Genomic DNA, 25,642 nt, shown 5'->3' with positions numbered 1-25,642 from the left:
TTTCTGGGTCAGGCCCTCTCGGTCTCAGCTTGTCGCTGTTAGTTTCTGCCGTTGCATTGAACTCTGGATAGTCACGTGGCGTTGCTTTGCATGAGAGCGATCAATGGAATTACTCATGGGTCAGACTACAGCCGCACGGAGACAGCTGCAGGTTTGAAGAAGATGAGATGGGATGTTTAGATGGAAGGAAGGCAAATGTGGGTGATGGTAGTTCCCAAGAGGCTCTCGGCCTCCTCAGCCTCCTCGGCTTTGCGTATCAGCAGGAGTGGACCGGGGAAGTGAAGATGACCCTACAGCAAACCAGGCACAGAGGTTCTGCTGTGTTAAACCAGCTCTGCAGGGCCGCTCAGCTCAATGGGGCCAACAATGAATGTTGGTTAGGGATGCCAGTCCCCAAGCAGGACCTTGGGACTGTCCGGTTTTATGGCTCATTTCCAGGCAACAGAGGTCACTTCCCCTGGAGAAAAGGGCTGCTTTGGAGGGTGGACTCCGTAGCATTATACTCCACTGCACTCCCTCCTTGCCCCAAATCCTGCCCACTCCTGGCTCCACTCCCAAAGTCTTCAGGTATTTCCCAACCCAGAGCTGGCAACCCTAGTTAGCTCACGTACTGCATCATGCCCCTAAATGGAAGCAGTTCAGCAAAAGATACCCAACTGCCATTACTAGTGAGGGTTCTGAGCCAAGTAGCCCTTAAGGCTTGGGCAGAGTTGCCAGGGATTCGATCTGTCCATCCATCCCCTGCAAGCCACCAGCAGCCGTCTAGGTAGGATACAGGCAGCCAGAATGACAGGAGTTGGAGCACTCAAGACAGCGGGTCAGGGAAGGGGGCACAGGCAGGGGACAGAGGAGGGGATGGGGTTCCGTGGCAGGAAGCCCTGGCAGATGCTCCCCTTTAGAGCTGCTGTTGCTGGACCTGCAGGGATGAATACTGAGCAGAAAGAGTTCCTTGTCCACCTTGGACACTTGAGTCAGGGCTGGATGAGAGGGTGGCTATTTCTGGCATCAGGCTTATTTCCATTAGCATTTAATCATAACATGTTTCGTTCCCCCCTCCCCATCCCTAGTTTGTCAGGGGAACTTCAAAGCCCATGGAGAAGTTGGTTTCTTTGGCATCTGCACACAGAGAGAAAGCGTAAACATGTTGCTATCTTTAAAACAGGATTCGTTATTTTGTGAGATTCAGATGAGAGACAAAGAGAAGGGAGTCGTGTGTCTCAAGGGCTTTTCGTACAATATTGGGAATAAGATGAAAGGCTTTCTGTAGGAATATAAATGCTGCACGGGGTTGATTTCTTTCCCCCTTGCGGATTCTACATGACTGGTTACAACCAGCACGGGGGGAAATTGTACTTGCCTCTGTTTTCTTTCTTTAGTACCGGGGTCCCCAACATGGTGGCTGTCGGCACGGTGGGTTCCACTGACACTTTTCCTGATCCCCGCCAAGCGCTTTTAAAAAAAGTGGGTGGGGCCTGAAACAACTTTTGTCCAGCGAGGTTTCTGATTGGCCATTGGAGATTTGATTGGGTGTGCAGATTGTTTTTTAAACTTTGCTTTAGCAAAAGCTACCACCACAGTACAAGGGTCTTCACTGTATGACGGAAGTTAAGCTATAGCAGCCATTTTGTGGTCGGCTTTGCCCCCTGCAGCAGCGGTTTCATGGCTGCCATTTTGTGGCCGTTCCTATCGCCCTGCATCAAAATTCCAGTGGTGCCTGCAGGCTGAGAGAGGTTGAAGAAAACCCTGGTTTAGTAGCCTTGACCGATAGGGATTTTCCTTGTAAGGAGAAAACACTTCTTCTTTATAGGAATATTTCATGACAACTGGGAATGGGGTGGCCCTGATACCATATGGGGCCCAGGCAAGGAACGTCCTGTGTCCCCTTCCCAGCCCTCCACTAGTTTAGCTTTCTTTAAAATGGTGTTTTCAGCTCATCTCATGATGAAACCACGATTTGCACACATGACTTATTAACATACTGCACTGGAGTCTGGGTCCTGAGTCCATGCAGATGGATGGTCTCATAAACCCCAATCCTTTCTGGGTTGCTGCAAGGTTGGAAAAACCCACAGCCATCACAAGTCTCCTCTTGGACCATTTACGCACTGGAGGTTTCATACCAGGCTGCAAGTGGAATTTTAGTTGTGGCAGGTTGCCCCACCTCTTCCTGCACCCACATGGGGGAGCATTTGGCCCGGTGTGCCTCATCTGCCCCCGATGTGTGCTCTTGCACAGGAGCTGGGGCAGTGAAGTTCCCAGTGCATAAACGGTCTTGGTGACACCACCCTTCCCCCTCACTTTGAAGGAGGAGATACTTAAAAAACAGCCAGTAATTGCAGCCACCAGCAACTTCTCTCTAGACAGAATTGCACATCCCGTTTTGCTGTTTAGAGGCTGCATCTAGTTGGCGTGTCTCCCTTGTCGCTTGTGCAAAGTTACCTGCAGCCCCTCCCCACTACTAGCAAACCAGTGATGCTAAGCGACAGCTTCTGGGTTGTTACACAAAGCCCCTTCATGTTTTGCCATAAAAGCTTTGGCGGAGGATTTTCTATAAAGCCATAAATTAGATACAAATCATAAAAGGGACCTACAATAAATATGATTACATGCCATTAAAAAATAATTTAAAAGGCAGGGTTAAATTAAGCCCCTCAAAGCAGACATATATTAATTAGAATGTATAATGAAATGCATTGCCTGTACATTTGACATGAAGCAAGACAACGCAAAAAAAAATATGAATACAAGGCAAATACTTCCTCCCCCTGATTACTCATTTGACAGAAAGCACAGACATCATCTGTTTCCAGAGGTCAGGAGTGGACATTTCAGAATATTAAAAAGTAATTGACAAAAAATGAAAGGAATCTGTATGCAAGGTGAAAACACACATCCCTCTAACCTAACACTCACTACTTAGCCTACTGATATTTAACTAGGATGGGGTTAGTAATTCTTAAAGCTGCAGCATTTAGAAGTCCATCTTTACATTATTTCTCAGAGCTGAGACTTCTCCTTGTCCCTTGCCAATTGGGGACTGGAGTCCCTAGGTAAAAGTTTACCTAGGGCTCTTCTGCCGTGTCTTTGGTTAAGATCTACACCCCCCCTCCTCCTCCTCAGGCTACACTATACCATCAAGTGAACCCTCTGGTGGTGGACTGTGGGTGGTATCTTGCTATCTTGATGCTTTTGCTATCTTGCTTTTTTGCTTTTGCTATCGTGCTATCTTGATGCTTTTGACCAGGGTTGCTGGTGTTTAAGGGTATTAATGGAGTATGTTTTTATGTAACCTGCCATGATTTTTGGAGTAAGGCGGGCTATAAATTGAAGTAGTAGTAGTAGTAGTAGTAGTAGTAGTAGTAGTAGTAGTAGTAGTAGTAGTAGTAGTAGTAGTCGTCTTCGTCGTCATCTTCGTCTTCATCGTCCTTTGTGGCTTGTGCCCAGGATTGTGTCTTCCAGTTGCAACAGGACTCTGAGTCATCACATGCAGCACTTTTCTAGTCTCGTGACACATTTCTAGCTCAAGATCCAGTGTTGACATGCATAGCATGGAGCCAGCACAATTTAGCTAGGCCGCCATGCAGAATTTCCCTTCTCTCTTTCCTTCCCTATGTCATGTGGAGGATCTTGTGGCCAATGAGAGGGAGTTCTTAGACTCACTCTAGTGAGTCAGATGGGGCTTTCAGTTTGTTGTTCACTTTTCTGTAGGATCCATTGTCTGAAATTTGTCGCAAAGGGTAATTTGCTTGGTCAGCTGAGGTCTCTGACTCATTCATCCAGCTTGTGTAACAGATCCTCTGGAGGAATCCAGTGTGCATCAACACGAGCATTAAAAAAGAAAAGAAATCATCGAGCTAGATAAGTACTTAACTGTGACCCCTCAGTCCAATTCTAATTTCCATTCTGTCTCCGGCTGACTGTTTGGATAAGAGATGATTTTGTGCTGTTTACTCTGGCCAATGGAATAATCCCAGCTAGTCTTTTCCTTGCCTGTGTGTGTGTGTTTAAAATTATGTTGGGTTTCTTAATACAAGATAGAATTTCACAAATGCAGACACTAACCATAAGTGGGTTGAGACTTGATATACTTAATTATTATTTAGACTCAGTTGACAGGGGCACCCAAAAGAGTGCCTCCCCAAAAGACTGGAGCAGACAGCGAGGTCCAGTTGTAGTTTTCTAAAAAGAACAAGATGTCAGTCTCGGACAATGTTGCTCTTCTGGGTGCCCCTGTCGGCTGAGTCTAGATGGGCAGCAACCCGAGTAAGGGCCATCCTAATTGTGGTGCTAGCATTTCAGGGCTGTTTGCCTGTCTCCCTCTGTCATTCTCTCCCACCAGTGGATTAAGACTATTATGTTTCATTTGGGGCACTCTGGGAAAACTGCAGGCCCTACCTGGAAGTTGGCAATCTTACCGGCTGTGCTAGTCCTGTTACAGTACAAACAAATGGGAGTCTTGGTGCTGCTTCAAAGACTGGTCATTGGTGCCATCTCTCCATGGGACTGCATTGTTTTCCTGGCAGAAGCTTTGGGGGGATGCTCACCCCTTCATCCGCATTGTGAAGGTTGAACTCAGCGGATGCCTACATGCCCACCTGCAGGCACAGAGAGATACAGAGGATGGGAAAAGTAAATAGCAGGGTCAAAAAGCCAGGAAATTTGAGACTGTTGACATTCCTCTGGAAAGCTCCAATGAATCCCAGGCCTGCCCTGCGACCATTCACGGAGGCAGTAATAATGTTGTCCTTCCTAGCTTTGCTAAGGTAATTTGTCCCCCCGTAGTGATAAACTCACCCAATGAGTAAGCTACTTTGAAGGCAGAGAGAACTGTCCCCATCTGGCAATGAAAGCAATTTTCCATCATTTACGAGGCTGAAAGTGGAATCACAGCACAAACCACACAGGTGTAAACAGTGAACTCCAAAGGAGGGATGACTTCAAGTTTCTTTAGGATGCTTAGGGCTGATCCTGCGTTGAGCAGGGGGTTGAACTAGATGGCCTGTATGGCCCCTTCCAACTTTATGATTCTCTTCCCTGCCTTTGCAGCCCCCAAGTCTGTGTTTTGATTTTTCTTTTTGTGAGTGTGTGTGTGCATCAAAACCTCTGCTTCGCCTCTTTTTCCCTTTTCTTGCCCATATCCTCCCCTCCCCCCCAAAAAAGTACATTTTTCAATGGTATTTGCTATTTTGTCAGTATATCAGCATTGGATTGTATACATTGCATACAAAATGGTACAAGTAACTCTGGCTGAAATCCCATGAACACTTTCCTGTGGGCAAACTTTACTTAATAAAATGGTATGTTGTTAGGAATAGACCTGCTACTTAAAAAAAAAAAAGCCCAACAGCCACAAGCAGAGAACTGAAATCACTGGCATTTGAAAGGGTTTCTTATGTATCTTGTTAGATTAATGATCCGGTTTAAGAAAATAATTAAATATATCAGCATCATTCAAAACACTGTGTGTGTTTTTCTTAGTAGATATTGACATTTCTTGTAAGTTCTCTATAGCATTTTAATAAGCATTGTTAGAGGGTAAAGCCATCTGCTTAGGCATTTTAAATGTAGGATGCTTCTTTGCTTAAAAACATACCAATAATAACTTGAATTTCAATCAGTTTAATTTTCATCAGTAATGTAGAATGCCTAGATTTTAAAGACAGACTACCACGAAGCTGTTACAGTTCATTCTTTTTCCTAACAAAAAAAAAAACAAATTACAGCAATTTCACACTGAGATGGAAAATATATGCAGGGTACAAACAGGAAAGACCAATCAATGTTGTTGTTTTTTAATCAAATTTGGCCTTGGAAGGGCAGCTGGGAAGTAGCTCTGGACTTTATGTTGCTTTCCCCTTCAATCAAAGCTGTAGACTGAGTTACCGAAGGATAAATTTCAATCTATGACTACATTTTCTCTTGATCAAACCAATTAAACAAATTGGAAGTCTCAACTTTCCCTGCTGTGATAAAAATAACTGGGATTCTCCTTTTTTTTGTATAAAACAGCAGCTATCAGTACAATACTAAGCATCTCTGTTCAATGGGCTTATTCTCAGGAGAGTAGGTCATTCAAGCATATTAGCCCATAAAGAAAACCCCTCCCTAATACTACAGATGCTTCTTGGTTGCTTTACCACTGCAGATGGTACCACTACTACAAATGCTTTACCATTGAGGGCCTTCAGTCTCCCAGCCAGATACCAGAAATCATTAGGATGAGGAATTTGGCTGCTGAGAGGGGGTAGCAGCCTAAATAACCCAGACCAATGGTTCCCAACTTTTCCACTATGCCGGCCCATTCTAGGCTGGCCCAAGGTTTTGGCACTCCTAACAAGCTATGACTTTGGACTCATCCAGTTTTTCGTTCCATTTTAGACACTGGCCAACCAGACATCTTTGTGAAACCAACAAACCTTGTGTCAAGGGTAGAGCTGCCACTACTTTGAGCCCCACGAAAATGGCATACACAGTATTTGCATATTGCATTCCAAAGGGAGGTCTTCCTTGAATTTTGTCAAAACAAGGTACTAAGGGCATCACAGGAACAATAATCTGCCCTGGATACACAATGCATAAGCACATATAGAACAGCATTCCCAAGTCTATCAGATGCCTTTCTTCTTTGTCACCTCCAACTCCAAAGAGTAGTGGAGAAGTAGGAAAGAGTTTCCTATTCTGGTTGGGAAGCATACAGGCAAAACTGGGAGGCCTATGGCTTTTATCCTGATCCTATAATCTATGCTGAATCAGGGTCAATCTATTTTAAAATGGATCATCTGACTATTCCCTAAATTAATTACATCAGTTTCATTAGTGGTGATGAAGATTTGATGAAAACTCTGAAGTTCCGAACCATGAATTTGTCAATCTCTCCTAGAAGCAGGGCCTGGGCTGTGGAGGCTCCTTTCCCATATACGGCATGGACTACTAAAGCACTTAGGAAATTAGTTAAAACAACTTTTCTTTTCCACAAGAACTTTCTGAATAAATAGTTGTTGTTATGCCACACTGGGATTGATGGATGGAGAGTTACTTTAATTGCTTTGTTACCAACATTTTTATCCTAACGTATTGTTCTAGTAATGGGTGTTCATATTTTCTGGCTTAGAGATTTCATCTTATTGTGTTTCAATATACCTTTCAAAAGCATTAGTCCTTTCCCCCCCCAAACACCTTTCTTTTGACTTCACAGATATCGGAAGAGAAACTGACTTCTTCTTAATCAGATGTCTGGTCTACCTAGCTTTCCTCAAATTGATATTCTCTCTAGAGTTTTAGACAAACTATAAAAGACAATTGAGAGAGAGAGAGAGAGAGCATTTACTGCTCCCTGAATCATCTCCCTGTTCCATCTCTGTACAAATTCTAGAATGTGTAATAATTACCCTGGAACACAATGAGACTGGCTGATCTTTACTCTGGATCTCTTTCTCCCCTTCTCTAAAACATGCCTTCTCATATAATCTTCTCTTGCTTCTTGCATTTACAGTGGATTAAATTTTATTGACCTGATGGTTCGGCAGGGGAATATTGACAATCCACCCAAAACCCCACTGGTACCTGGATTTGAATGCTCTGGAATTGTAGAAGCTCTGGGCGAAAATGTGAAAGGATATGAGGTAATGTCGTAATGCTTAACTGTATATCGCTTGGAACCATGGGACTCTTTCCTTGAGTTATTATTGCTCAAGTTTTAATACGGCTGTGTTCCAGAAGCAGACCAGTTAGTCTGATGCTACTTTCAGTAGGCATAAGGGCTAAAAGTTTAAACTGTGAAGTAGAAAAGTCCTGGTTCTCCGTGAACCCATTCGTTTGATGGTCTTGGGTAGCTTCAGAACTTCTTCCTTCGTATCTGAGACGTGAGCATATAAATCTGCATTACAAATTGATTTTAAGGATAGCTGAAATGATGTATATTACACACTTTCACAAGGAGAAGTCTTCTGTGATTGAAAGTCTCCTACCATGAGTAGAAGACTTCCTCTGTGACTGGAAGGATTCATGGGAGGATTCTTCCATGAATGGAAGATATCTCTACAAAGGGCTCTTCAGATGCAGCTCTGAAAAACCACCACGACAATAATAATGAAAAACATCAATCAAACCACATAACTTGCTCCATCCGCCCTCAGGGGCTTTGAGCACGTGCCTCCTAAATAGCTTTGTGGTAGACCTGAAAGGGTGATGGCCTGCTCGTGAACATTGCTGAAGCAGACCTGTCACTCCAATTTCAATAAAGCACTCTCCCCAATTAAAAGGGCGAATCGTTTTTCAAAATGATGCCAACATTGCTTTTAAAAAATCTTTTGCCAGATTGCTTTTAAAAAATCTTTTAAAAGTAAAATGCCAGAATTAAGCATTAAGTAACGAGAAGCAATGGCTGAAATGGTGTGATAATTTGTAGCTGAAACGTTGGTAGCAAGGGGGTCTTCTCCCCAAGGTTGAGGAATCCCATCTCTTTGTTGACACCTCCCCTTTCGCTACTGACTCTTTTTCTTCCCCCACCATTCCCTTTTCTTCCTCCTCTGAGTCTTGCCTGCCAGCTCCCACCACCACCACCACCAGCACTGCATGGATTGTTTGATCCACACTCTGGGGCCAGGTTCAGAATCAGATATAAAGACAGTGTGTTTTATGAAATGCTGCAGAGATTTAAGAAAGAATAAATTATATCCATTGGCTTCCCTTCCCCGTCATTAATCATTTTTGGAAATCCTTTTCATGTGCTGCTCAATAAGCTGCGAAGTCCCAACCTATTTAGCCTGACCTCAAAGGAAAGATGATTCCATAACAGCCTTTGATCACTGTCGTTGATCATTGAAGTTGGCCACTCCTGTATTTTCTAGCTCTCTGTTCTCGTTTAAAATGAGGCTACTAGAAGTGTTTGAACAATGTGTACATTTCTGCATCAAAACCTGCACAGAATATTTCTGAATAAATTAGTTTGCTTTGTTTTTACAGATTTTAGCATACTATATATGAACACAGTATGTGGAATAATCAACACACTTTTTTAAAAAAAATGCTGAAAAAAACCCTGGTCTCTTTGCTGCATCATATGTGAGATAAGTCCCTCCCTTGCCATTTCTTGCCAGTTATATCTTTTGGATAGTAATAGAATTTCAGCTGCTAGGGTAATGCATTTTAAATTCCTATTTTAGAACCTGTCAAGAGGAGCTGATAAAGTTAGATAAAGGTCTCCAAGTACAATGATTCAAAGTTTGCACTCAAAATCTAGACCATACTCCTTTAAAAAAACCAAAAGCACAGTCACTCAGACACATCCAATGTGTTTGGATCGAGTCTACAGATTTCAAGAACTGTGTTAGAATCATTGCGATCTTTGGGATGAAATGTAATTATTCATTTCAGGGCGCATCACTGCCTTTCTGTTGAAACAACCTACAAGGTGATGCACAAGAGAAATTCCAAGTTGTTGGAATAAACAATCCATTACTAGAAGTCTCCCCATATTGTCTGAGTTCGGGCTTCAGCTTATTAGCTCAAATCTCTCTTCTTGCCTATTTAGGATGTCAGATGCCTCATTTGGTGCAAATGACAAGGAGAAATAGGTATCTATCAATGTCATCTTTCTAGATGTCCAAGGATTACAATTCTCATGAGTGCCTGCCATCACGTACTGGCAGGGACTCATAAGAATGGTATTCCATGGAAATCTGGAGAGCCACAGTTTGGCCCCACCCTGATAAGGAAGTCAGAGAGAGTGAGTGGTCCAAGGTCAGCCAGTGAGCTTCATGGATGAACAGGATGAACACGACCTGAACCCAGATTTCCTTTATCCTAATCCAGTTATTCAAACACTGCCTTTCTATGCCCAGCCTGTCCCATAGCAGTTAAACTGATGGAAGCTCCATCACACGACTGAGCAAGAATTTCAGAGTATAAGCTTTTGATAGTCAAAGCTTCCTTCATCAGATCTGATGAAGAGAGCTTTGACTGTCGAAAGTGTATACCCAAAATATCTTATTGGACTCCAAGTGGCCACCAGACTCAAATCTAGCTCTTCTGCTCCACCAACATGGAGAAATTCATATAACTTTATCTCATAATACAGGTGATTAGACAAGAAAAGAAAAATAGATAATGTTGAGTTTGCATTGTAGGGAAATTCTTGATGTCATTTGGCTGGCCATTGACAACTGGACAGACCTTTTGACCTAATGCATCATACCAATTTTCATATTCTTGGCTGGTTCGGACATAATCATGTCCTGGTTGATCTCTCTGCCAGTGATGACTAGAAGCTGGATGTGAACTGCTTGCTATTGAAAAGCATTGTGCCTTGAGGGTTTTGCAGCACTGCAGTCTGTGTAGCTACATCTGCGAGAGCCTTTTCATACGTGCCGCTTCTCCTTCGATGCAGTGATGCACGTGTGAACTAGCCCTTGTTAGAGATCACCTTGTAGCCATTCACAGGCCCATTATGCACGGAGTGGAAAGTCTGCATTTGGGGTGGAATGGCGGCGGCTAAAATCACCAATTATGCACGCTGCAGGCGGCAACCGGGTGCAGAGCCAACGTATGCCGCCAAAAAAGCCACATTAGTGAGATGCGGAAGAAAGTGGAGCTTCCTGGGACCAGGGCGAAACCAGAAGCGACTCCGGAGTATCTGCGTGCATAATCGGATAGTCTGGGTTTTGCCGCCGTTGTGTTCCGTCCCGTGCATAATCTGTTTGCTTCGCTTTTTCCTCCTCCTCGTTCTCCATGCCACCGTTTCAGCAGCCGTTCATAATAGGCCACATAGAGACTCGCGGAATCCCGTACTCTGAATGTGTCACTTTCACATTGCTTTCAGATTGGCGACCGGGTCATGGCTTTTGTCAACTACAACGCGTGGGCAGAAGTTGTGTGCACGCCTCTCGAATTTGTGTATAAGATCCCCAACGATATGAGCTTTTCAGAAGCTGCTGCCTTTCCCATGAACTTTGTCACTGCCTACATGATGCTCTTTGAAGTCGCCAACTTGCGAGAAGGCATGTCCGTGCTGGTTCACTCTGCAGGAGGTGGGGTGGTAAGTTGAGCTTGACTTAACTCTTGGCCTACGAGGACTTTTAACGTTGGATGCGTTGACTTGTGGGATGGGCTCTGAAATCCTCACCTCGCTTTTAAAATTTCCCATCGGCCAAAGTGAGAGAATGATGGAACCGTCCTCTCTGTCCCTTCCCATCTCCACATCTATGAGCATTAATACGTATCGATTAAACATCCTTTCCTAGTCTTGTGAAAAACGTATTGATTGTCTCTGTGTGCTTTTAAGAAAACAGGAAGTTCAAATCGTAAACGTTAGCTGAGGAACAGAAATCACAGTGTTTTAGATGTCAGTATTTCATGTATTTTTATTTGTCTGTCTAGCTGAATATGCCAAGTTGAGCTGCGGTATATCTACCCTAATGCTACAGCCTGTCCCAGACACTGCTTTCTCTCTTGGGCCATAGCATCTTAGTTCAGAATCTTGTCCTTGGACATCATTCTATTATTTCCTGTTGGCATCTTTGATGAGAGGGAGCAAGAGGGTTGAGTAGATAAGACGGTGGTTCTTCTTGCAGTTTAGGTTCAAGGTTCACCCTTGGGATTCTGGGTGGGGTCTCAGTTGGGTCCTGCTCCCATATCTGCCATGGGGATTTCTTCAGTACTGCAGTCTGTACTTGACTTCTCTGCAGACACAATTACAAGACTGTAGGGCTTTCCCTCGTTGAGCTTTCTGGCCCTTCTTTTGCAGAATGGGTACTCAAGCCATTCCTTGCAACTTCCCCCCACCCCCATAAGGTTTTTAAGTCAAAAGGTGGTTTCTCATTACCTGCCTCTATGTAGAAAGCCTGGACTTTCTTGGTGTTTCTCATCCCAGTACTAATCAGTGCTGACCCTGCTTAATTTCCAAGATCTGAAGAAATCAGTGAATCCTGAGCCATCCAGATCATGACTTGTTGAAGCTTCGGTCATGACAAAATGAATAATTTGGGTTCTTGTAGATATCCATGTATACATTCTTCTGATCTGGAGTATTATAAGAACCCTGAGAAGATTGCCATGTGACATCTACCACCGGGTCAGCTACACCATAGCACCATATTGTGTAGTATAAATGACCATGCCGTTTTTTTAGAGTTACCATTAACGTGGACCAAGAGATGGGCAGAAACCTCATGGTGAATGTTACTAAGCAATACAAGGAGTAGGATAGGCAATTCATCTAGATAGTTCAGTTGTATGGCAAGTGTAAAATCTGCTTAGCAAGATGCAATGTCTGGAGCTTCTTCCAGTTCTAAGATAGCGAAATAGCAGGAGAGGTGTGGGAGAGAAGGCTGGGTGGTTAGGAAGGGAAACCAGGAAACCTGGTGCTGATATCCAACTTCAGCCCAAAAGCAGAGCACCAGAGGGGTCCCTTAAAGGTCTACAAAGTTAGACACTTGGCTTGAACCAAAACAGTTGGAAAAGGCTTGCATCTTCTATATATGGCAACTTTCAGGAGGCTTTTTCTTCCCTGCCTGCCCAAATCCTAAGTATGCATGCAGGCCACAACTGGCATAACAAGGATAAAGTTATCTCAGCAGAAAATCTCTTTAGCCCAAGATAAATGTGCTTAAGATGAAAGACCCCTCCCAGACCATTGCAGTAAAGCACTGGAATTTATAATCTTATTATGGCTCGGTACAGTACAGAGGAGGCCTGTTTTATTCTTGTTGAATATTAAAAGGAAATCTGAAGCATGGAATTTGGAAAAAATAGAGAGCTGAGGGAGGGGGAAGAAAGACTGCCCAAGAACTGCAGACGTAAACGGGGACTCAGTGACTCCATAGGAACAAGATTATTTGCTGTTGTTGTTATAATATAACAGACATATGGTGTTTGGTCTAGGGATGGCAGGCCCTGGGTGGGACCTGGGATCCCCTGGTTCTACAACTCATCTCCAGGCAACAGAGATCAGTTCCCCTGGAGATAATGGCTGCTTGGGAGGGTGGATTCCATAGCGTTCTACTTCATTGGGGTCCTTCCCTGTCCCAAATCCTACCCACTCCCAGATCCACCCCCAAAATCTCCAGGTATTTTTTAACTCAGAGCTGGCAACCCTATTTGTGGTATAAATGGTGCTTTATAGATTAACACCAGCAGAAAGTGTTGATCCTTACTTCATCTAAGGAGCCTACCATCTATTCTTTGGGAGTGGGAGAGGAAGAGACTTGGAAGAAGAAAAGGAACAGTAATATCCTGTCGCATAGTTCTTGCAAACCTCAGGGAGCTTCATCTCAGATGTGATCCCCTGTGAACTTTATGGCCCTGGACTCAGATTTGTGGATCCACTGTGAACACATGAAGCTGTATTATCCTTGGCCTGTACACACAACCCCTTTCCTTGACTGAGTGCACAGAAAAGGAAAATGGGAATGAGCACACCGGCCGTCTCCCATCTCTGCATGATAGCTAGGGTTGCCAACCTCCAGGTGGCGCCTGGAGAACTCCTGGAATATCAGCCCAATTCCAGAGAAGAGAGATCAGTTTTCCTGGAGAAAATGGCTGTTTTGGTGGGTGGACTTTATGAAATTATACCTTACTGAAGTCCCTCCCCTCTCTTCATCAGGCTGTACTGAAGCATCTCCAGGAACTTTCCAACCTGGTGTTGGAAGCCCTAATGATATTTGGCTTGTGAACACATCTTCAGTTTATGGAGGTCATGTCCTCTCAAATGCTCCCTATGACCACCAATGTTTAGAAAGCAGTGTCCCAATATCAAGGACAAAGTGGGAAATGTTATTTACTTATGCGGAAGAGTCTTGTGACATAATGATCCAACAACCTTCAACATGGATCTCAGTATTCCTGCTTCCTTTTTCTCTGTCTGTCACTTGTGCAATGTGGAGACATTTTGGAAAGGCATTCATCATGCACATCACGTTGTAGCATCTACAAAGCAGCACCCCCATCTTTGATGGACAGAAACTCACTGAGAGTACAGACCAAAGGGATGGTCTTGTTCTTTCAAAAGAACTTGATGGTTCAATAGACTGATCCCCATGATGAATATTTGTATTAGCAAATTAAAAACCAGGCACCCAGGCAAAACATGCAAGAAGGTTTCCCATGTGATCATTTGTGCTGGCCATGGCACAGTCACTTTGTGTTATCTGGCTCAGAATACAGGTTTGCTCAGCTTGCAACATTTGGATGGCTGCATGACAAGTCACCAAAACAAGAACCTGTGTTGGCTCTAAACATCGACATGAATAAAATTCATGCTGAGAAACTTGTGCACAAAGAATTCGAAACAGAGAGCCACTCCACAAATGCTGTCCTATCACAAGGTTTATCAGATTAAAAGAAAGAAGACATTGTATTAAGTTTCTCTTGTGCCCTTGTGGCCCTTCCTTGCATACCCAAGGAGTTGCTAATCGACACTTTGGAATGGCAGGTGAATTTCCTCCAAGCCAAATTCTGAAGATTTTTGGTGGAAGGATCACTTGAGCATGAAATTGGCATCACTGTGGTGGGGTAGGTAGTTATGAGTTCCTGCATTGTATAGGGGGTTGGACTAGATGACCCTGGAGGACCCTTCCAATTCTATGATTCTACAATGCTATGATTCTAGGAGGCTGAGAATTGTCCAGCAGAGATTCCTACCCCATCTGGTTTTAGATACTTGTTCCAAGCATGACAACTAGCTAATTATTCTAGCCGGCCACACATATGGAATGCTTCATGGTGAAATGCACGCCTGCAGGTTACAAGAGAATGCTTGAAAACCAGTTTTATAAAGTTGTCAGCCTGATGACCTTCTATTATGATTGCCATAAAGGTGCCCTCGGGGGCAAGGAGATTCACAATCTGTATCAAGTCCTATAAACATAGACTTGATACATCGTTTTGCCTGTGAGACTTATCGCCCCCTTTCCAGATTGCGTGGCTGAGTGTAATGACAAATTGTTAGATTAGAGACCTGTTGTCAGAGTTCCATTTGTCATAGTCTGCCACAGTGAGCACTGAGCATGGAATTAGAGGGATGAAAATGATTTCTCACAAGCGGAAAAGATTAGGAGATTGGAAGGTTTTTCACCGCTGTGTAAAAATGGCAGGAGGATCAGCACACACATGCATACGCCTCCTTCCCTCGAAACCTCCCGTGGCCAAGGACTCTGTATCCCTCCTGTAAACAAGGAATATCTCCAGAACAGATGGGCAATATGCAGGCATTAGCCATGGCCCTGGGCTTGCCAGCTCCAGGCTGGGGAATTCCTAGAGACTGAGGGAGAGGAGCCTGGGGAGGGTGAAGTTTGAGGAGGGGAAGGCCTCAACATGGAATAACACCATAGAGTTCAAAGCAGCCATGATCAACAGCTAAACTAACCTCTGTTGTCTAAGGATTAGTTGTGAGAGATCTCCAGGCTCCGCCTAGGGGCTGGCAACCATTCCTGGCCCATTTGATCACTGGGTGAGGGGAAGAAGGGGCTTTTCCCATGCCTCTTCTGACACCAGTTTCCTGCATACATCAGTTTGGAAATGCAGACAGGACGGATCCATTGGTTTCCCCTTCCATCCTAGAAATAATTGCGGAGGAGAGGAAAATTGTCCAAGAGGGAGAGGAAGGGAGGCAGTAATTTTCTCTGAACACAAAACCCTCCTACAGCAATTGTTTCGGGGGCACTAAGTCTGGATGTGGGAGGGGGGAAGGAATCTAGAGCAACTTGATGGGGGCTGCCAACTGTCCAACTTTGAAGGGTTCTAGCTGAGGCATTCCTTGTCCTCTCAGCTGCACCTGGGGTAGGAATCTCTGCTGGACGGTTCTTAGCCTCCTAGAATTGTAGCATCATATGTACACATCCATCACAGGCTTCATAAGAACCATCTTGAGGGAAAGAGAGGCGATGGAACAGTCTGTTACTGGACACCCTGAATGAAAACAGTGGTGTGAAAAGCGCAAGTGAGGATGTTTACTTCTGGCATCCATTAGCATGTGACGAACATCGAGGAAATCTACCACAGAGCTTTTGAATCTCGGTTCGCAATAAATGTATTACTACTGCTGCTACTGTAACACTGCCTCAACCGCTAGCACCGTTTCCTAATTAAATATCCTCTCTCCTCCAGAATTGACAGAGAGATAGGGAAGGAACTGACTTTTCTCTGAGTCATAGACCTCTTCCAGTTCTTTGGGGAGGTGGGGGGCACTAAAAAGGATTGCAGAAGATATGTGTGCGCAGTTGTGTGTGGACCATATTTTCCCAGGCTCCAGCAAGTGAAGTGGGTTCAATCCGAGAACTGATTTTAGTAAATTGCCATTGACACATCCTGAATTGTAGCATTGTTCCTCCAGGAGTTAACAGGCGTGGGCAGAAGCATTAATTGTCCCCCTGTAGCTAAGACCTGACCTCCAGTTTTTTTCAAGGTCAGGGTCAGAGGGCCCTCAAACAGCTCAAGGAGACGACAAATGATATGCTATCTGTTTGAGCATGAAAGCATAAAAACATGTGGCCACTGGCTCAGGGTGTAGGCACCCTTCTCTTTGGGCAGAACACTTGGGAATGCAGCCACCTTCCCTGCATGCCTTGCACGTATCTCGTCTCAGTGCAAACTGTCCAGTAATTGGATGGATTGATCCCCAAAGCACACACGTGCTTTATTCTGCATTCTCAATGTATCTCATTGAGACCGGCTTTTTAATCAGCCCCTGTCTTCAAACAGAGGTGTGACTAAAATGATATTATCATGCTGCTTCCACGGCCGGTCTTAGGGGCCTTTTCTTCCATCTTGCATGGTTTCCTGTTGGGCCAGGTGTCCCTGTTTGCTAGTGGTTTTGGGATTGCCATGTCCTCCCAGGGGATGGGATGATAGGGTTGCAAGATCTAGACTGGAAAACTCCTGGAGATTTGCAGATGGAGGCTCTCCTCCTCCCCGGCTGCTGCCTCGGGGGCTGCCCAGCCACTCTGCCGCCGGCTCACCTTTGGTGCTCACCGGCGGCCGCTATGGCTGGGGCTCCCCCTCAGCATGGCACTGTGCTGCTGCTGCTGGCAGCGACCCCCAGCGGGCGGTGAGAAGTCAGGGGCGCCGCCGGAAAAGTAAGTGGAGCAGGGGCTCGGGTGGCAGCAACGTCCCTTGGCAAAAGACTACCCCCCTCCTCCGGGCCTCAGTAAAATTGTCAAGCGTTGATCGGTCCCCGGTGATAAAAAGGTTGGGGACCACTGCTCTAGTGGACATCAGAGATACAAATCTAATTTATTCCAGTTATATTACCTGAGCAAATTTAAGGAGATCTGTTTTTATCAGTAATTTCATAATGCTTTTTCTCTCTCCCAAACTCCTTTTCATAACTGTGCTTGCCAACGAAGGAGAACAAGATAATGGGAAAATTACTGACAGTCATCTTGAGTGGCCTCATCAGTCCTTATTTGGTGCTGGGCTTAGACAAAGATTGCAAAATGCTCCCACTGAAAAGCCAAGGCCTGGTTAGCTCTGTCTACTTGAATGAGCCAGAGAACTACCTGGAAGGGGGCGAGTCAAAACCGAGCCCATTCCTTAATGAGGGGCTTCTCTTGACAGGAGAGTGAACTCCTCAGAGCAAAAGTATTTCTATGGTTCAGTCTAAGTTTTAACAACGTCCCTGGAGAGGGAACGGATCTGAGCTCCAAAGAGAAGCTGGATATTGAAGCTGGGAAGCTTGTGCATGGAAATACCTTGTGCTCAGTTTCTGTGAAGGGAGCATAGAACTGGATTTAGCTCAGAAGGGCATAAGTTCGGTTAAATGGCCTTGAGCAAAGCTCTTTTTTTTTCTCTTACTGAAGCGTTTTCTGATCTATCAAATGATTATAGCAGTGAGTTAGTGCGCAAGCTTTGGAGGAATGTGAACACACGCATTTATATTTTAAAAGTCATTCTATCAATAATAATTAATGTTGTTTCTTTGTTTACTTACTTATTTACAGTATTTGCTGGCGTATATGACTGCTTTTCCCCCCTGAAAAACATGCCTCCAAGTGGGGGGGGGGGTCGTCTTATACGCCGGATGCACTTCAGTTGGGATAGACATAGCTGCCCATAGTGGCCCATAGTACTGTATTTTGAGTGGAAATGTTGGGGGGTCGTCTTATACGCCGGTATATCTAGATTTGTCCCCACCACTCCCAGAGCCAGTCCGGCTCATGGCAGTTTACAGTAAAAACAAAAATACGATAGCATATATATATATATATATATATATAATATAATAAAACAACAATGAATCTCAACAATTAATGCACTGGACTCTGGGTCAGCGTTTTCTAACGACTCCAGTTCATTCCATGTGCATATTTAGGATTTCCTTGGTGCACTGTGTGGGTATTATGGTCTATCCAGGGCAACCCTTAGCAGGAACAATGCTCTCTTTCTCTACCCATTTGCCTTCTCTCCTGCTTAGGTTATAATCTGGTCAGTGTTGGTGTTTCTTACTACACAGTGACACATTGCAGATCTTGCTCAAAGTCTCTACAGTGTGTTTAGAATGCAAGCGGTAATGGAACAGTGCCCTGTTGTTAGACTTGCACAGAGGCCGACCTCTGGAAACGACATTTCTTTTCCTCATCCACATTAAGAAGGAAGACAGTTTGTGGAGTTAAACAGGCCCCACACAGCTATCTCTGATGTTTGCATTAAAACAGCCAGAACTTCTGGTTGGATCACCTTATGTCACCAGTTTTCTCTCAGGATGTACATATGTGTTAAATCTATTTTAAGAATAGCCAGTTGTAACAATAGTCTGGTATGCTGACTGTAGAAATAATGGGTGATCCAGGCACTGGAGAATATTGCAGACATACAGGAGTGTAGGAATGACATAACCTCATGTTTGAAACTATCACCGTTGTATCATGTTTTGTTCTTTCAGAGAGCCAGCTTGGTGTAGTGGTTCGGAGCACCAACATCTAATCTGGCGAGCCGGGTTTGATTCCGCGCTCCCCCACATGCAGCCAGCTGGGTGACCTTGGGCTCACCACTGCACTGATAAAGCTGTTCTGACTGAGCAGTAATATCAGGGCTCTCTCAGCCTCACCCACCTCACAGGGTGTCTGTTGTGAGGAGAGGAAAGGGAAGGCAAATGTAAGCCACTTTGAGACTCCTTCAGGTAGAGAAAAGCGGCATATAAGAACCAACTCTTCTTCTTCTTCTTCTTGCCCCTCTCTGACATGGCAGATTGTTCTACAATAGAAGGAAGATATAACAGGGGAGAGGGACATGTCTGTTCAGAAAAAGAGAGACAGAGATACCCTCTGCAAGTTGTTACACACACATACACACACATACACATATTACGAAGCATCGTAATATGATTTATTTACTTCATATATCACAATATCAGGTGACCACAATCTGCCAGTTCACTATTCCCTTCTTAGGTAACCTTTCTGGGAAATATGAAGTGGCATACTGAAAAATCAGGTGATACTACACAGGGCTTGTGTGACCGACTGATGCAGGTGATGCTTTTTGGCAGGGCCAAGCTGTGGCACAGCTCTGCTCGACCGTGCCCAACGTCACCGTCTTCGGAACAGCCTCCTCCTTCAAACACGAGGCCATCAAAGATTCGGTGACTCATCTCTTCGACCGGAACGCAGACTACGTCCAGGAGGTCAAAAAGTAAGTGCTTTTATCTCATGATGCTTGCTGAGAACGACCATAAAAATACTTCACAGTAAAAAGGAAAAGCCATTGAGTGTTGGGGTTTTCAAAGAAAACTGTGAGCAGAGGTGGCTTGTCATTTCCTGCCTCTAGCATGGACAACCCTGGCCTTCCTTGGTGGTCTCCTATTCAAATACTAACCACGATTGACCCCGATTAACTTTCAAGCGCCGACCACTTTGGGCAGTTCCACAGGGCCTGTTCTGTCAGGCCTACGGTTGAAGCCTAGAATGGTGCTGAAATCCTGGAGCCCCTGTTCAAAACACCAGCCAAATTATATTTGAAGTGGTTGGAACCAAGGGGATCCATTATGTTTTTAATACAGAGTGTTTTATAACAGTGTTCCAAATGTTGTTATGCCTCCTGAGCCCTTGGGGGAAGGATAGCTATAAATAATTTTATGTTTTAATTATTATTAATATGAGCTCTAGCAAGTCTGAGCTATTCAGACTACTGCAGTGTAGTAAACAGTGCAATAATTCCCCCTCCCCACCCCACACATACATTGAAACGGCAACTCTGATACTTGTATGAAAATTCCTTCCTTATTACTAACAAATTGTGTGTGTTATGTGCCATCAGGTCACTTCCAACCCAGGGTAACCCTGTGAATTAATTACTTCCCCTTGGCGGTGGCTGGAGGACATGGGAGCTGGTCTGCTGGGAGGGTGGTATAGGAATCAAATAAATAAAGAGAGCCAACTTGGGTGCAGTGATTAAGAGCAGCAGCCTCCAATCTGGAGAACTGGGTTCAATTCCCCTCTCCTCCTCCACAAGCCAGTCAGCCGGGTGACCTGGGGCCAGGCACAATTCTCAGAGTTCTCTCAGCCTCAACTCCTTCAATGAGTGTCTTGTCCAAGGTGAAGGGAAGAAGAGAAGGTGATTGTAAACCGCTTTGAGTCTCCTTTGGGTAGTAAAAAGCAGGGTACAAAAATCCAGCTCTCCTTCTTAAGCATCCTATTATAGACAGTCTTGCTCAAATGTTACAAACTGAAGTCTGTGGCTTCCTTTATTGAGTCAATCTTTCTGATTCTTGGTCTTCCTCTTTTCCTACTGCCTTCAGATTTTCTTTGCTGTTATTGTCTTCTCACAATGTAAGCAAATATGGTAGCCACAGATTAGTCATTTTAGTTTCTAGGGCCAATTCAGGCTTGATTTGACCCAGAACTGGCTTTTTTGTCTTTCTGGTACTCTGTGGTATCTGTAAAACCCTCCCCCAACACCACATTTCAAATGAATCAATTTCCTTCCATTTGGCTTTCTTCACTGTCCGACTTCTACAGCCATGCATAGTAATGGGCAATATGATAATAAGAGTTGTCTTGACCTTGGTCTCCATTTTACTACGAATTTACTCCTGCTTGGGAGTCACATACCTTGTAAGTTACTCAAGAAAACGGTATAAGCACCTTAGTTCTCTTACCAGAGCATGAGTACAGTTTTCATGGATAGTAATGGACAATATGATAATATTGCCTTGACCTTGGTCTCCATTTTACTACAAATTTACTCCTGCTTGGGAGTCACATACCTTGTAAGTTACTCAAGAAAACGGTATAAGCACCTTAGTTCTTTTACCAGAGCATGAGTACAGTTTTCATGGATAGTAATGGACAATATGATAATAAGAATTGTCTTGACCTTGGTCTCCATTTTACTACAAATTTACTCCTGCTTGGGAGTCAGATACCTTGTAAGTTACTCAAGAAAACGGTATAAGCACCTTAGTTCTCTTACCAGAGCGTGAGTACTGTTTTCAGGCATGAAAATTTTATCATGTGAACCGGCTCCCAAAATAAGGATGATAAGCAGCACAGTTGCTTTTCTTTTCTTTGCACTTTGATTATAATCTGAAAGAAGTGAGTCATTTTTCTTTTCCTGCAGAAAGCTCATCAAAAGATGATATTACAACAATACACTTGTTGTCAATTGCTTGGGGCAGCACTAGAAAACACCCTGCATTATGTCTTTCCATGAACAAGTTTATAAAGGTGGGGAAATCCAATCAACACCTATTGTAATGCAAGGAAACATCTTTCATTAAGTGGGTATTCATCAGGTTTCTCTGTCTGGTTCTCCCAGGCTGAAACCTCAAAACCTAGGTATTTTATAACAGGACAGCAGCAGGAGTAGGGAGAAAGCATGAGGGGTTGAGCCAGGCAACCTCATGGGGGCTATGCCCATTGACCAGGAGTAGCCATGAAGATCCAGCAAGGGGGGAGGGATCAATGGTATTTTCATTAAGAGCATACACATCATCACTAGACTTCCTGTGTTTTAATCTAAATAACAGCTAATCTTGTCCACTTCAGTGCCTTAGCCAAAATTAGCTCTTAGTTTAAGAGAACCCCCTCACCAAATCAGACCTAGGCCATATGTTCTATCTCTGTGCTTCTTACGTCAGCCAACTAGATGTGTCTCTGGGTGCTCACAAGTTACATGTCGATGGCAAACCCAGGAGCAGGAGATTCCACAGTGTAAGGCATTCCATCTCCACATCTGAAACTGCAATGGTGATATAAGCATCCCTACCAGTGGGGGGTGCTGTTGCATGTCTAAGAGTTTGGGTTAGCTGTTTTGTTTCTCATTGTCCTGTGTCCTGGCGGAGTTGACTGTTAACTTTTCGTACTGTTTTAAGATCTATGCCGGAGGCCGTACCAGAGACCACTGAGAATCATTTAATTAAAGTTGGTTACTTAAGCGAGTGCATTAAAATATCTCAGAGCTAGAGAAACTGCAGTAAATGGCAACATCTTACTTAATAAGGAAAAGTTTCATAGCCTGTGGATTTTCAGTTAAGAAATGTCCATCTTCCAAGCTCAGGGAAGCTTTGTTTTCCCTAGATCCACTTCAGAAATCTTGATTAGGCCGGATAGTGAGAGTGTGTTTCCTGCTAGCATACATTGGATCTTTACAGAAAATGATGAGGATCCTATTCCAATATAGGAATTGGGTTTATAAGAAGCTACCAGACAAAAAAAATGATAGGGGAAAGTCATCTCATGGACCGTTTACGCACTGCCCCAGTTCCCATGCAGGAGCACAAATCAGGGGCGGATGAGGTGCACCGGGCCAAATGCTCCCCTATGTGGGTGCAGGAAGTGGTGGGGCAACCTGCCATGACTAAAACTCCAGCCTGCAGCCCGGCTTGAAACCTCCAGTGTGTAAACGGTCATGGTGACATTACTACATCTATTCAAAATCAGCCACAAATTGCCTTAAAAAAGCAATGTATGAGATGTTACTCCTGAGTATATTTATTGGGAAGTGAGGCCGCACTGAACTGACTTTGCCTTTTTTATTATTTTCTGCTACACTTTGCAGTCAAGTGAATGCTAGAAAGTCTGTTGCAGTGAAAGCAAACCCAAGAGTTACTGGTCCATACATGATTACTTCTGGTGGTTAAGAAGTACTATCAAGTCACAGCTGACTTATGGCGCCCTCATAAGGTCTCCCACTGCCTGGTTCCATGTATGAACGTTGGACTTCCTTGGTGGTCTCCCATCCAAGGACCAATCAAGGCTGACTCTGATTAGCTTCTGAGATCTGGTGGAACAGTCTTGCTTGGCCCACCCAAGCGAAGATGAGCATTTCTACATTGACCCAGTCATCCCAGTTGAACTAGTTTATTTTTATCTGTTTTACAGTCCAGCCTTCCCTGGAGGCTCAGGGTGGATTGCATCCTATGACACCCACAATTTAAATTTACAAAATTAGACATTTTAAAATCCTAGTTTTTAAAAAAAATTTAAAAACTCAAAATCTAATGACCAAAGATGCATCTTTATCAAGAAAAGACAAGGGAGAGGAGGGAACACTATATAAGTACAAATCCTCCAATGGAATTTTATTGGATGGATTTGAACAGGGAGGCCAGCAGATTTCCGAGGATGTCTAGCTTACTTCTGAGAAACTGCTGAAAATGTCCACTCTAGCATAAAGAAACTATAGGGAAAAACTCTTCCATATTTTTATGATTCTTGCTTCCCATCTGAGCACTGGTTTTGTGGCTTCTGGGGGAAAAAAATTAAAGCATGCATCATTTGAGCCATGACATTTAACCTTGATTGTGACTATTACTGCTATTAGCCAATTTCAGACTCTTTTCACTCTCGGGAGATCAACACCATTTGCGGGGATTTGAGTCTGTCGGGTGCACCTTATGCTCTTCACCTTCTCTGGGGTATAATTACCACAAGTAGCTGCATTGAAGGTTTTCATAATTGTTTGATTAAATTGTGTTATTAAAAAAAAGAAAAGAAAAACCGTTAACTGACTCCTCCGATGACGTGGTTGCAATGTGCAACTGAAGAGTGAAGTCCAGTTTGGCCTCTTCTGGTTAGTACTTTGCCATTTCAAATGTGAAAGGAGAAGCAAATATTCTTGTTTACTGTGGACTGAATCCAGTGGCAGACTTCCACCAATGGAAAAAGAAACCGTTTTCTCCGCATGGCATCTCCCACTGTGAGAGCCAGCGATTTATAGTCATTAGACTGCTGGCCTAGGATCTGGGAGACCTCCAGTCTGCCATGAAAGCTCACTGGGTGACCTTGGACCATGCACATATGCTCATCCTAATGTGTCTCGCAGGCTTATTGCAAGGATAAAATGACAGCAGAGAGAATTTGGGTGCCACTGGAGAGAAAGGAGAGAAATTAAAGAAGGAAGGAAGTAAAATAAGACTCCCCGTTTTCCCCAGTACTGTTGCAGAGGGTCCCTTGAGATCATTTTGGGCTTCATTGGTTCAGTGGAAGTGAAAAAGTTCATTCAGTGAGTAGAAATGACTGCTGGATCCAACTCAGAGTGTAGCAGAAATTGAATGAAATTGAATGAAGTTGTCAGGGGCTGAGCCAGAAGGAAAGCAGAGTAGTTTGAAGGAGGAGAGCCCAATGCCTGATAAGTAGTGAAAAGGTAGGCTGAGCACGCTTAACACAGATTCAGGCAGAGCAGAATAAGATGAAATTGTCAGAACGCATTCTAAGTACTCCCAAGATTGGGCAGTCTTAGTGATTCTGAGGCCCGGGACAAAAATCCAGGATGGGACCCTGGAATCATTGCCAATCCATCACCACCCCACCAGGGCCAAGCTATGTGGGTGAGAACCATGGCCATCACCAGGAGCTGGTTGATCAGGTCCCAGATGGCTGATGTAAACCTGTTACCCAAACTGCAGATGGGGAAGGCATCAGCCCTGGCAGAAGTCTGCCCTTCTTCTTTTCTTTGAAGGGAGTTGTGTTGTGGGCCCCTTGTAGCCCATTGACTATCTCCCATTTACAAGGATATCTAAACAGAAGATCCATATTCCTTTTACATTCAAAGTACATGTTCTATAATTGAGCCCCAGCTCCTACTGTATCATTGGGGGCTGTCTTCAGTCTTGGTATGCAGCACAAGGGAAGGGGGGGGAGTAAGCCTGTGAGCTCAACTACTTTGTACCCAATCATGAACTTCTGAATGCAGCCCTGTCCTCCTGAATAAAAAAGGGGAGGCATCATTTAACAAATTAAGCATCAATGCTGCACTGAGTCACAAAATCCATTGTAATTAACATGTGGTCTTAGAGTTCTTGTTAATTTAAAATATTCACAATTCTTTTTTACAAGCTTCCCTTATTTGTATATCATAGAACCTTAATTTGTTTTCTTCACTGGCCTCATTTCCCTCCAGCCTTGTCAAATTGTAATAGTGATAAATCATGGGGTTTTTATCTCTTCTTGCTTCCTCTAGAGAGTCTGCAGAGGTTAACAATATGTTCTTGCAGCCCTTCCTAATTGGTTATTCTTATTGTCTTCGTTTTAGCTTCACCACCTCAATTGGCTTGGTCAGTGTAGAGAAAGGCTATGGATTATGGAGCTTTGAATGCAGGAAGGTCCCTGGTTCAATCCCTGGTTTCCATGCAAATTATTTCCTCATAGTCCAGACTAGACATGTCTACAAACACAAGGGCTTCTGACTGCAGAGTATTATTTTCTCACAT

At 44.1% G+C, this 25,642-nt stretch overlaps 1 protein-coding gene across 1 annotated transcript in view; it reads left to right on the top strand.

Moving 5' to 3' along the window:
- VAT1L (vesicle amine transport 1 like) overlaps positions 1–25,642 on the top strand; it is a 70,496-nt gene that overhangs the window by 10,003 nt on the left and 34,851 nt on the right. The window contains exons 2-4 of the mRNA XM_077310844.1: positions 7,493–7,622; positions 10,820–11,035; positions 19,481–19,623. Coding sequence (XP_077166959.1) covers positions 7,493–7,622; positions 10,820–11,035; positions 19,481–19,623 — 489 coding nt within the window. The remainder of the gene's footprint in view (positions 1–7,492; positions 7,623–10,819; positions 11,036–19,480; positions 19,624–25,642) is intronic.

The sequence above is a fragment of the Paroedura picta genome, chromosome 14, assembly GCF_049243985.1.
Source record: "Paroedura picta isolate Pp20150507F chromosome 14, Ppicta_v3.0, whole genome shotgun sequence".
In the NCBI taxonomy this organism is placed as follows: domain Eukaryota; kingdom Metazoa; phylum Chordata; class Lepidosauria; order Squamata; family Gekkonidae; genus Paroedura; species Paroedura picta.
The sequence above is the reverse complement of the archived record's forward strand: the minus strand, read 5'-3'. Positions and strand labels throughout refer to the sequence as shown.